Source organism: Gekko japonicus, unplaced genomic scaffold (genome assembly GCF_001447785.1).
Source record: "Gekko japonicus isolate JY-2015 unplaced genomic scaffold, Gekko_japonicus_V1.1 scaffold275, whole genome shotgun sequence".
Taxonomy (NCBI): Eukaryota; Metazoa; Chordata; class Lepidosauria; order Squamata; family Gekkonidae; genus Gekko; species Gekko japonicus.
This window is the reverse complement of record NW_015170895.1, coordinates 955,812-968,400: the sequence shown is the minus strand read 5'-3', so window position 1 is coordinate 968,400 and position 12,589 is coordinate 955,812. Positions and strand designations below refer to the sequence as shown.

Below are 12,589 nucleotides of genomic sequence, written 5' to 3'. Positions count from 1 at the left end.
GGGGGGGGGGGGTCCTCGGATCCCGAGCGCCCCCCCCGCCCCCCCCCCCCGGTCTGGCAGGTTCCGCTGCTGCTGCTGCTGCTGCTGCTGCAGCGCCCCGCTCACAACATAGAATTTTTGCTCACAAGACTCCACAGCTGAGAGGGAGCATTGCTGGCAAGGTGTCAGTGTTTCCTTTAAGCTGAGTTAGTGTGAGCTAGGTCACAATTATTCAGCCTCCGGCTCACACATTTTTGTCTTGGATCAGGAAGGATGGGGCTCCAGCACAAACTGATTGATGCAGCAGCCAAACTCACAGGACTCCACAGCTTAGAGGGAGCGTTGGTGACAACCCCATGCTTGGGTCTGGCCTGCCAGAAACCTGCTTAGCAGGCAGTGACAGAAGTCTTTTTTTCAAGCCCCATTCGTCCTCTTGCCTTTTCTCTGGGCTCATCCTCCCCTACCTTGGGACCTGGTTTTGGGCCTGGAACCACTAAATTAGGTCACAAGCTCCTTGCGCTAGAACTTTGTGTCTCCATTTGGGAGGGCCACCTGGCCTCTCTGGCACTAGGTGTCACTTGTGTGGAAGGAACCTGGTCTAGATGAGAAGCCCGTAGGGTAAAAAAAAAAGCTGCGTTCCAGAGCTGGTGCTTTTCTTTTGGGCAGCAGCTGGCTGGCTGTTGGGAGCTGTGTTTGGGCAGAAGAGCTGGAAGCGTTGAAGGAGGTCAGGAGAAGTGCTGATGCTCCTGCAGGCGGAACCTCATGAGATTCTAGGGATGGGCAAAGTGCCGCCCTCTTTTCTGAGCAGCTTGTCATTTATGCCGGTGGCTGAAGCCTTTGGAGGCAGTAATTAAGTCTGCTTCCTTGCCAGTTTCCCAGAACGTGTTCTGCAGAGCCTGCTCCTGACCTGGTAATGTGCACAGATACCTTATGGTGGCCACAGCTGCTGGGAGGTGTTGTCTCTAGTAGAAGCTGTTTTCTGCTGGGGTAGGAATCACTTAGAGCTGGCTTCAAAACCCTGGCCAGTGGCTCTTTCTCAGGGCAACATCCTGTCAGGATTCCAGTTCTCTTTTGTGCCCCGGGTTTCTCAGACCAACTATATGACGTTCCTTCAGTTGGGAAAGGTGGAGCGAGAGTCCTGAGCACGAGAGTTGCCACAGGTGGCATTCAAATACTGATAATGGGTGCCACTTGTGGTGGTGTTTTTCCTTCTCTAGGATAACTGGGATGAGGAGGAGGAGGAGGAGGAGGAAGAAAAGGAGGTGGAGGTAAAACCAGGTAAGCAGCCAAGGAGACTACGTTGCATGCAGAAAGTCCTAGTTGTGGGCTTGATGCTTGGGAATTTTGGGAGTCCTGATGCCACCCTGTTTGCATGGATGGAAGTCCAGGCAGGATACCTGCAGCTTGCGCCTGGCTTAATAGCGCTTCTTTTTCCTGACGTTCTCAGCGTTTAAAAAACAATGATGTTGTGCCCTGTTCGCAGAGCCCAAAGTTTCAGAAAAGAAGAAAATAGCAGAAAAAATAAAAGAGAGGGAAAATCAGCAGAAGAAAAAGCAAGAGGAGATTAAAAAAAGGGTAAGGCTTCTTTTAGTGGAGATCGGTGAGCCGCTTCGGTGCCCTGCTGCCCGACGGAAACCAGGCGTCTAAGGAAGAAGCCGCTCTTGGTGTCAGAGTTCGGGGAAGAGTTTTCCAAAGATTAACCGTGCAGCCTGGCAGCCCCCTTGTCTGGATTGGCTGGGCTTGTGCCACGTGGCAGCCTGCAACATCTTCAGTTGCTCCAGATCGGAATGTCTGCTGGAAGTGTGTCTGCTCCAAGCTGGCTTCTTGCGTCTGCCTGGAGACCGTTGAGTGAGGTTAGGGGCAGCGGAGGGCATTCCGTAGCTTCTCAACTGTGCACCATCCCTCTGGGGGAGGTGAGCTTCTTTCTCTCTGAATGAGACTCTTTTGTACAATAACAGTTAAGGAAGAGTTAGATTTAGTTTCTGTTTGTAAGACTTCTGCCTGCTTCTCTCCTTGTTGGTGGAGACAAGCATGTAAGTGAGGCAAGTATCCACTGTATCAATCCAGTGCTCGCATTTTCCCTTCCAGCTTAGTTGTAGTAAGTAGCATTGAAGCACTGCCCAAGAGGTTCTGCGTGGCACTGAACTTGGCTCTATGTCTTTTTAGTTAGAGGTATCAGAAGAACCGAAGGAGCTGACGCCAGAAGAGCTGTTAGCAGGTAAAATCCGGCTACAGAAATTACAAGAAGAGGCCGACCTTGAAGTAGCAAAAGAAATTTTTGGTGAGTTCAAAGATGCAAGCACATCTTCCTGTGGTGGTGAGATGGGAGTGTGTGTGTGTGTGTTTTTTCAACCTGCCAGATTTCAAGGTTGCAGGGTAAATAATAAACTTTGAAAGAACAAGAATGGTTGACAGTGCATTGCTTGCATCCAGAAGGCCCAAAGAGAGGCACCCTAATTTTGCAACCCTGTCGTCTGCTGCTAGCTTTCCCTAATGCCCGGCCTTTCCTCTGCAGGCGAAAACAACACGTTTGGAATAGATGCTATGAATCCATCTTCAAAAGATGACTTTACGGAATTTGGAAAAGTTTTAAAAGAAAAAATAACACAGTATGAGAAATCCCTATATTATGCTGGCTTTTTGGAAACCTTAGTTCGAGACATATGTATTTCATGTAAGTATGTTAGAAAAAAAAGTTCCCTTCTATGTTGATTCTATTTATAAATGTGTGTGGGGATAACATGGAGATCGAGCGAGGGAAACAAACTGGGCAACTTTTATGTCAGGAGATAGGCTTTGCTGGATACTTACAACCCTCACCGCGGGGGGGGGATTATTTTTCTAGGAAAAAATGTTGGGGTGGAGGGAATGCAGTATTTACGGTTTGCCAAAGCTTTGTTTTGCTGTGGTAAAATCACAAAATGCTCCAGGTGCATCAAACTGAAATATCTGGGGTGTTTACATTTCTCAGTATAAACGTTTTAGTTTTGCTCAAAGTGCAAATCTACCCATGGGGGGGGGGGCAGGTGTTGCATGTAGCTGCACTCTACACTTCGTTTCAGCCAATTGAGGCTTTATTACCTGCGGAAACAGACCTTTGGTAATTTCTGTCTCCCCCACCTGCTTCCTCTCTGTTTTATCCTCCAGCCCCTGTCAACCCCCCTCAGCAAGTTGCTCATTTCCCCGTAGCCAGAGAGAGGGGGAAAGACTGAGCACAGGGGGGCAGGTCAAGAGAACAGGAAGCGGATTCAGAGTTATCAGCTTCCAGCATCTCTAAAGTAGACTAAAGTTTCCAGAGGAAGGCAAGCAAAGAATTTCACTCTTCCCAAAGAAAGAATATTTCACAGGGATGTTTACAACACCCCCCCCCCCCCAAATCTAAATTTTCTTTTTGGGAAAAATGGAGTAAAGGCTTTTGGGGAATTATGTCCCCCAGATGTGCTCAGAAAGGCCTGCAAATGAAAAAAAAACCCTTTTATTTCCCATTTAGTGGAAGTTGATGACTTGAAAAAGATCACAAATTCCTTGACGGTTCTATGCAGTGAGAAGCAGAAACAAGAGAAGGTGGGTCTCGGCCTTGCTTGCTTTCTGAGTTGGGGTGGGTGGATGGGTGGCTGATTAACCGGAGCTTCTGCAGCCACAGCCCTGTTGTCTTTTGCCTGTTGCCTTCCACGTAATGTGTCAGCGTTTTCCTGCCCCTCTGCCCTTGCTCCCATTACGCGTACACTTAGCACCCTTACAGTTCACTAAGCAGCCTAAAGAAAATGTTAGTTTTATTTCAGCGGCCTGAGATGACACTGATTGTGTACAAGCTAGTCCACAAACGTTCAGCTTCTGCAAGAGAAATCTTTGAGCAGCTTTCTTTTTTCACTTTATGACTGTCTGTTTCTGCGATGTAGTACAGAGGGCGCTGTCTTTACACACACCCATTGTTCTCTACCCTAAATAAAGCTGGCCTCTCTTGTCCCCTCCTCTAGCAAAATAAAGCCAAAAAGAAGAAGAAAGGCGTGGTGCCAGGCGGGGGCTTGAAGGCGACCATGAAAGACGACCTTGCGGATTATGGTGGCTACGACGGGGGTTACGTTCAAGACTTCGAAGACTTCATGTGACCTTTCTCCTCTTTTATGTTGTCTTTCTGTTGCCCAGAATCCCGTAAATGTGTAGCACAACTTATTTCCTTTAAATTCTGCCAAATGCTACAATCAAAAGTGCAGCAGTATTTTTGTGCTGGCAGCCTTTTGAGGCCCAGCTGCAAAAGCATTGGATGCCCCATCTTGACGTCAAGGGAATAAAATTGAGGCTGAGTTTGCTTTGCTTGATCATAGGACAGGACAGGACTTTAAAGAATATTTGACTTCATAGCAGCAGAAGCAGCACCCAATTGGAAATGCAAGGCCCAAATTAGGTTACCGGCACCACATAGTAATAACCTCCTTAACTGCGCTCTCCAACTGACTCTCCACCCGACTCTCCACCCGGGTAACAGGTGCAGTTTGCAGCAGGCATAGCGGGGTGGGTGTGCAGCATTAGTGTTAAGAATGGCTTTCCTCTGTACACGTAGAGCTTGAGATGTTTGTGGGAGGGGCTGGCGAGTGCCTGGTTTAAGGTGGGACCGGTCCACTTGGGGGGGGGGGGAACGTGTCTTTCCCGTCGAAGCGCATTTGAGTGTTTACAGCACTTCGACTTCTTGGGAATTCTTTGCCACCTGGTCTCTGTGGCCATGGCCGAGCGCCATCTTCTTTCATTTACAGAAACCCTGCTTATCAAACTGCAACAGTTGCGACAGTTGGGCAAATTGTTATGTTAACAATTACGACATCTGCAATGTTTTATAAAAAGTAACTAATTTAATAAAATCACTATTGTGAGGGCTGAGAGCGTGGTCCGCCTGTGTTTGCAGCGGGGACGGGGTCTGCCGCTGGAGTCGGGTGACCCCGGAAGCGGAGGCTCCTCCGCCCGTCTTGGACTGGGCTGCGCTGCTGCATTGACACCACCCGCGGGGAAACAGCGTTCGGCAGTTAGATAGCAGTGGGGTTCTGCGCACCTCCGTGGCATGCGGCGGCTGGGTGAGGCCGTGCTGCTCCCACTGCTGGCAGGAGGAAGGGGAAGGCCTTGCCCCGGCCATGGGGGCCAGGGCCCCTCCGCCTGAGTTGTTGGGGGAGTCCAGCTGTGAAACCGTTGGCGCTCTTTCCAAATAAAACTGGGCGGGATTACCCTGCATCACCCAGTGAGGATTTGAGATTGTGCACGGAGTGGCAAGCCGTGTGCTCTCGTAGCAGAGGGCACCCTCTTCTTCCCCTATGCCTAGTCCTGCCGTCACCACAGAATGTCTCTGCTCTTCTCCTGGACTGACAGAGTTGAACCGAAGACTGGACAAGCCCCAATTGTGCCGTTTTCTCAAGCTGCGCACGGTGAGTGTGTGCGTGTATCCGGGTGTGCGTATGTCGCCCAGCGTCCATATGATGGTAAGCTCCTTGGCTGCTGTGATCTGTATAGCACAGGAGGGTGCTGGAGTTGGCAGAGTGCTGCACTTGGCGTCTCAAGCCTAAAGTGCTGCCGGGGATGTGCGACTTTTAGATGGTGGCAGTCAGGCAGATGGACACCCTATACCAGTGGTGGCAAACCTATGGCACGGGTGCCAGAGGTGGCACTCAGAGCTCTCTCTGTGGGCACGTGTGCCATCGCCCCAGCCAGGCCCAGGCCGTCATTAAAGTGTCGAATTCTGTGCCAAATAATTTTAAGTAAATGAAAGCATTTGGGATTGTTTGGATCATCTTAAGTTAATGTATGAGTTGTTTTTTCTAAAGTACAACCTTAGTATTCAAGTTAAATTGCCGTGTGGCACTTTGCGATCAATAAGTGGGTTTTGGGTCGCAGTTTGGGCCCTCTGTCTCTAAACGGTTCGCCATCACTGCCCTATACAAAACAAGGCAGGAGGGAATGGGCATTTTTGTTTGGGCAAATTGTGTTGTGTTGTGGTGGAAGTTAAACAGGGGAAACAGAAAGAATGCTCGCTTTGCTGACGGGAGGAGATCTGACAGGACAGTCCGTCCGAACTCCGACACGGAGCCCTAGTTCCACCTCCCCCCAAACAGCTATGGGGGCTCGGGCCAGGCTTGCAGCCAGCACACGAGGAGCTCGCCAAACCACTCTGGAGCCCAAGAGCACGTGAGCGGAAACGTAGAAATGTTGTCCTGAGAAGAGAAAAGAGGGTATGGAAGGTGGTGCATCACTGGCTCAGAACGCCAAAGAGCCATGGCTTCCCAGCCCGTGGAGTGCAGCAAGCCAGGAGCCAGGGCCGTCCCCCCACCCCACACGCTTTGCTAGCAGCTGTTGGAAGCTCTGCCTGGAGAAGCAGCTGGTGCACCAAGCATGGCTTCTGTGCGCCTGACAGAATAACCAGAGTTTGTGCAGCAAGTGACGGTTTACATAAACCGGTTTATCTTCATGTCTGAACAGGGCCAGCCACTTCCGGAGTTTCCCACTTCGCTGGGACCTTTGTGGGCGAACGTTTGCTCAGATATGGACAAACCTAATCGCTCTTAACAGGTGACATGCACAGCCCAGCAGTGAGCCAGAGTTGTTCACCAAGAACTTTTAAGAGCTGGAGGGCTTTTTTAGCTTTTACAGAAATGAATACGAAATGCTGATAAATTGAGCAAAGTACAGGGCAGGCGAGGCCCTCTCAGCCCCTGAGCAGAACAACTCACAAGTTCAACAGGTTAGCTTGCAGCTGCAATCAGAAGAAAACACCCAACTTCTCCAGTCCCTGCCCGTCGACTTCCCAGCTTGAAGTGAAGCTTGGAGACGGCACAGCTCTTGCAAAAGTTCCTTGCAACCTCTTCTTGCTCACAAACAATGCTTTGACGAGATGACTTGGTAGTCAAACACAAACAGGATTGAAATCCACAGGTAGAGAGCGCTGGGCTGTGGCTGTAGAGAAAACTTCTTGGGGGAGTGAATCCTCCTGAACTGGTCTTCTCCTCCTGGCCACACAACAGCTGCACCTCTGCACATCCATCACGGGAAACAGGAGTAGATCCTTTCTTCTCCTTGGACAGGTAGCCAGCGCTGGCTTCAACTGGAGAAACATACACGTGGGAGAGTGGATCTCTCACTGCCCCTTCTCCAATGCTCAGCGCAATGCTCCGCGCAACCACAGCTGCCTCCTCTGGAGTAAAGCTTCTCCCCAAGGCAGGTAAACAGAAATCTTCAGACGACAAGGACAGTTCAAACAGCATTCAGGCGATTTTGGCTAGCAACAGCTGCATTTCAGCACCACTCTTGCAGGACAGATCTGTGATCTCCTGTGAAACGCTTGAGAGCATCGATGACGAACTGGCCTCTTGCTTCCCAACTCCTGGCTGGTTACATGCACAGCATTGAGCAAGGCAGACCCAATTCACAGTCTCTGTGCACTAGGGGCCTCATAAGCCAGCAACAGCCAGACTTCTGCGCTTCTCCCATGCTCCACCTCTGGTATATAATTCCTAACTAAACTTTAAAATAACAAAAACTTCTCTCCCCAGTCTGAGCAAGTTCTGTATACAGGCAAAACGCCCTTGATGATGGCAACTGAGCTCCAGTCCATTGATCCCACCGCTGCCACCATGTATAGGATCCGGCCCCCACGCCTCACTAGGAATGAGGGAAGGACTCCTATATTAACAATACAATAACCACCATGCCCAGCTCCACACCTCCTCAGAGATGCACTCTTAAGATTTAATGGTAGCACAGCCAGCTAGGCCCAAGGATTTAGCCTTAGAGTCAGTTTGCCCATCAATCATCACACAAGTTATAAACAGAATAAAAGTTTATTTAACACAGAACTTAGCAATCAGACCAGAAAAGACATTAAACAAGAAATCCTATGGCTCTGTGTGGCCCTTAATAAACATTAAAGATCTACATAGTTACCAGGGTAGTCCATTTGTCCAAGACAGTCCATTTGAACAAAGTCCACTAAGTCTCATCTTTGTGCAAGCATAGGGCCATGCGGCCAGCTCACAAATCCTTTGTTCTGTCTCGCAACACAAGTAGCTCTGTCCTTGGATAAGACCCCTGTTGTTCCTACAAGACTTACCTGCAGCTTTTTTTAAGACATGAAATCTGGCTCCTAAAAATATGGTCAAGGGATGGTCTCTTTAATACACGGAAAGTTAGATATTTACAGAGCACATTTTTATATACAGCAAAGTGTCCTCTTTCAACTGCGAATCCCACAGACCAGCCGCACTACAAGGGGAGGAGAGTGACCAGCCCCCCCCCGCCCCCCCCCCCAAGGAAACCCAGCAGCAAAAGCCTCCCACTTCCCGCTTCTCTTGCCGAGGGGGTCGCTCTGAGGCAGCTTCCCAGGGCAGCACAAGAGGTCCTGGCGATGGGACCTTCTGTTGCCACAGACAACGGCTACTTCTCAGAAGTCTGACCTGAGTCCAGCAGGCCGGGCCGCACTAGCTGACTAATTACCTGCAGTTGACCCATCCCCACCACTGCTTCCCACTGTCGATGGGGGGAAAGGAAGAGGCGAACGGGCGGCCCTTGTCCTGTGCCAGTCCGACGCCCGGCCTAGTTTGCCAAAAGGTCGTTCAAGCAGGAGCCCGTCTGGGGGTCCTGCAGCAGCATCGTCACCACGTCATACAGCTCGTGATCGTAAGCCAGCTTGTAGTATACATAGATGTCCTCGCAGTAAGTCAGCAGCCGCTTCAGGTTCTTCAGAGGAGCCGCGCTGCTGCTGGGGTGCTGCTTCAGCCTGGAACAGAGGGGCACGTTCGTAAGAAGAAGAGACGAGATACCCCATGGCCCTTCACTGCCCGAAGGCGTCTCAGAGCGGCTTACAATCTCCTTTCCCTTCCCCTCCCCACAACAGACACCCTGTGAGCAGTGTTCTCTCTAAGCTGAGTTAGTGTGAGCTAGCTCACAATTTTTTAGCCTCCAGCTCACACACTTTTGTCTTGGCTCAGGAAGCCAGAGCAAACTAATGTATGCAGTAGCCAAATGGCTCGCTCACAACTTTAATGCCAGGAGCTCACAAAGTAGGGGTTTTGCTCACAGGACTCCACAGCTTAGAGGGAACATTGCCTGTGAGCAATGCTCCCTCTAAGCTGTGGAGTCCTGTGAGCAAAACCCCTACTTTGTGAGCTCCTGGCATTAAAGTTGTGAGCGAGCCATTTGGCTACTGCATACATTAGTTTGCTCTGGCTTCCTGAGCCAAGACAAAAATGTGTGAGCCTGAGGCTAAAAAACTCTGAGCTAGCTCACACTAACTCAGCTTAGCGGGAACATTGCCTGTGAGGGAGGTGGGGCTGAGGGAGCTCTGACACAAACTGCTCTTTTTCAAGAACAACTGCGCCAGAACTATGGCTTGCCCAAGGTCATCCAGCCAGGTGCAAGTGGAGGAGTGGGGAATCAAACCTGGTTCTCCCAGATCAGAGCCCGTGCACTTAACCACTGCACCAAACTGGGCAGCCGCCAGACCCTTCACTGATAGCTCAATCCAAGACTTAAACAGCCAGGAAGGAACTGGGGATTGCTACTGTGTCACAGTTTAGACGTGAAGATGGGAGCAGGCCCCCCCGAAAGCTCATCTGCCACCAGTTTTGTTATTCTTTAGGGTGCTATTGGACTCTTGCTCTTTTCTACTGCTACAGTGTCCATGTATGTTTCATTCACTTAGTTATGGTTTAAACTATATATATACACACATACAAGGGGCGGGACCCGCGATACTCGTGGGAGGGGGGAGCTCCACACCTATCTATCAGGAAGAGGAGGAAGCAGGAGGAGGAGGTAAGTTCCCCCCCATCCCGCCGGTTCCCTCCCCAGGCGGCTTACAGCCGCCCGGGCCTCACTGCCCTTCCCCGCCCAGCTCCGAAGCGGTATCCCCCCCGATATTTTTTTGCAGGTTTCAGATTTTTGTGCACACCTGGGGACTGCCCCAAGTATGCACAAACATCTCCCTCCCCCCCAGGTGCCCTCGATGTGCGGAAATAAGTATCCGCACGCAGGGGGCGGCTTCGGTATTAGATATATAGATATAATAAACCACCTGAGAGCCCTCTACGGCCTGAGAGGCAAGGAACTGGAGAAGGGGGCGGTGTCTGGGCCCCTTCCTTGCAGCCACGCAGCCCAGCGCCTGAGCTGTGCGGGAAACGTGCTTTGAGGGAAAGACCTCCACAGCAAGGCCGGCCTGCAGACAGCGAACCCTCTGGGGCTGCAAAGAGGACTCACTTCCGAGCAACGTCCTCAAAGGTGCTCGCCTTGAGCAGGCCTCGCTGCTTGTACTCCTCCAGGTAGCTGAAGTCACCCTTGACAATCACTTGCTGGTACAGGACCTCCGACCAGTCCGGAACGTAGTCGTAGGCATCGGCCACGATCGAAGCCTAAAGGGGGAGACATTTTGGAGAGGGTGAAGCGAAGAGAGAGAGAGGCCAGACGGGTTAAGCATCCTGGGAAAGGGGGGGGGGGAGAGAATCATTTTACTATGAATTTCCATTCCTGGTGGCTCCAAAATGGGCCAGTCTCTTCGGGGAAAAAGAGACAGGGCCTTCTGTTGTTTGATAACAAAGTTAAATGGAAACAAAGTGGAGTTTAAAAGTATTGCCACAACTGGGCAAAAAGCAAACCGGGGGGGGGGGGAGTTGTAAGACAGTTACCTGTAAAGTAAATATTACAGGTAAATGTTATCCCCTGAGCTGGGGATAGAATATTTATTTTATTTAGAAATCTTAGGCTGCTTTTCCATTTGGAAGTGCATATAGAGGAAATAAAAAATTAAATGCCCTACAAGCAGCCGGAGACCTTAAGCCACATTGACCGAAGTGTGGAGGAGGACAGAAATTCCCCACATGATAACTCAGTGAGCAAAAGATCCAGACGGAAGACAAATCTGAGAAACCTCTGAAGCTCACATACATTGACCCCAACCAGTAAAAGCCTGGGAACCTAAAACCATCCGAATACTAACAGGACTGTATTTGTAAAATAATGTAAATCTCTTTGAGGCCTTCGTGGTTCAAAAAGTGGGATGGATGGATAAAGGAAAGAGGAACCCAAAGTATCAGGGAGCTGAAGCCCTTTCCCTATGAGTAGGGGTCATTTCCTGCAGGAGCGCACGGGAGCAGAGCTCCGGCAGTAAAGAGCCCAGGGGGCGGGCACATGTAACAAGCCCCACCCCCTGCTCCCAGCAGCCCTCAGTCAGAGCAAGAAGCAGCCAGGTAAGCTGCAGAAAACCCCCCCCCCCAACAGTCCAGTGGCACCTTTAAGACCAAGTTTTATTCAGGTACAAGCTCTCCCTCCTGGCGAGCTTCCCCGGGGTGTCTGTTTCGCCACGGAGGAGGGATTCAGGAGGATGCTCGACCAGATGGCTTCCGGTCTGACCCGCGGCAGGGCTCCGACACCCCCCCCCTCCCTCCCTCCCTCCCTCCCTACCTGGTAGAACCTGGGCAGGTTCACGATACACTCGAGCAGGTCCTGCTGGCGGAGGCTGATCAGCCTGGCGCTGTGGCCGGTGTGGAGGAAGTGGAGCTGCAGCGTGATGAGCTTGGTCAGCCTGTTGCAGCGCAGGGACTGGCGCACGCAGGAGTCCTAGGAAGGGAGCGGAGGAGGGAGTCGGGCGCGCAAGGAGGAGCCCCGGGGCTACCGTGACCAGCACAACGCCCACCTTCCTGCACCCGCCTGCAAAGTATCCGGTGAGAGCCTCATTGCCGGAATTCCTCAGAGCCGTTTCCCCCAGGAGGGATAACCCTGCCTGCCGACGCTGCTTTATACAAGACAGAGTGAAAACGCTGTGCTCTCTTGCTGTGAGGAGGGTCGTGGAGAATTTCACCCAGACTTTTAGCTTAAAAGAGGAGGAAGGAAGAACTGGGGGGGGGGGAGAGCCTGTGATGGGGGTTCCCTAAGAGAGACTGCTCAGTTTTCCTCCAATACATGCCTGTTCCTGAACGGGCTATCATCCTTCATCATAAAACCACAAGAAAGGAGGGATCCCTTGCTTCAGGTCTCCCTTGTTTTTCTGTTAGGAAAATAACCTGATCCATGGATTCTCCCCCTTTTCATAACCCTAACCGGCTAGCTTGGGCGGCTCTCCTTGCTTGGCCTCCCCGAAAGGGACTTCTGTGATGGAGGACAGCCCCTCCCTCCCGCCGGCCTCGAGGATCACACCCGGATGGCCAGGAAGGCTTTTTCCCGGCCAGCAGTCAGACTGGCAACCATCGGGGGCACCTGCCGAGCTCAGACCCTCTTCTCTGTTTGCTCAGTACAGGGAGAACAAACCCTGGAGCCTCTGCGTGCGCTGGCTCAGCATGGCCGAGGGAGAGAGAAAAAGGCCGATCCTAATCCCATTTACATACAGGACGGAGCAAGCGACTCCAGAAACCGCAACCGACACAGCTGAGCACCTGGCCACGCAGTCCCTGATCCCTGCCCTGTTTACCTTGGAGTAGCTCTCGGCGGCATCTAGGAAGAGGGTCAGGGCCCTCATCAGACGCTTCTTCAGGTTGGGAATGTCCTGGAGGCTCTCCTCTGAAAAGGAGGGAGGGGACTGGTCACCGGGGGCAGGGAGGCGGCCTGCTTTGGGGGCCAGCTAGGGAACGGGGGGGGGGGGGGCAGC

The 12,589-nt window shown here is 51.6% G+C and overlaps 2 protein-coding genes across 2 annotated transcripts in view; one reads left to right on the top strand and one right to left on the bottom strand.

Annotated features, from left to right (window-relative positions):
- The window catches only part of EIF3J (eukaryotic translation initiation factor 3 subunit J), a 13,180-nt gene extending 8,608 nt beyond the window's left edge, over positions 1 to 4,572 (top strand). Inside the window, exons 3-8 of the mRNA XM_015418497.1 lie at positions 1,197 to 1,257; positions 1,463 to 1,554; positions 2,152 to 2,260; positions 2,495 to 2,653; positions 3,470 to 3,543; positions 3,957 to 4,572. Of these exons, the coding sequence (XP_015273983.1) occupies positions 1,197 to 1,257; positions 1,463 to 1,554; positions 2,152 to 2,260; positions 2,495 to 2,653; positions 3,470 to 3,543; positions 3,957 to 4,088 (627 nt within the window). The 3' untranslated portion in view covers positions 4,089 to 4,572. The remainder of the gene's footprint in view (positions 1 to 1,196; positions 1,258 to 1,462; positions 1,555 to 2,151; positions 2,261 to 2,494; positions 2,654 to 3,469; positions 3,544 to 3,956) is intronic.
- Positions 4,573 to 8,491: 3,919 nt separating this feature from the next.
- SPG11 (spastic paraplegia 11 (autosomal recessive)) overlaps positions 8,492 to 12,589 on the bottom strand; it is a 60,945-nt gene continuing 56,847 nt past the window's right edge. The window contains exons 37-40 of the mRNA XM_015418496.1: positions 12,413 to 12,501; positions 11,410 to 11,565; positions 10,210 to 10,361; positions 8,492 to 8,731 (exon numbers count right to left, since the gene is read on the bottom strand). Of these exons, the coding sequence (XP_015273982.1) occupies positions 8,548 to 8,731; positions 10,210 to 10,361; positions 11,410 to 11,565; positions 12,413 to 12,501 (581 nt within the window). The 3' untranslated portion in view covers positions 8,492 to 8,547. The remainder of the gene's footprint in view (positions 8,732 to 10,209; positions 10,362 to 11,409; positions 11,566 to 12,412; positions 12,502 to 12,589) is intronic.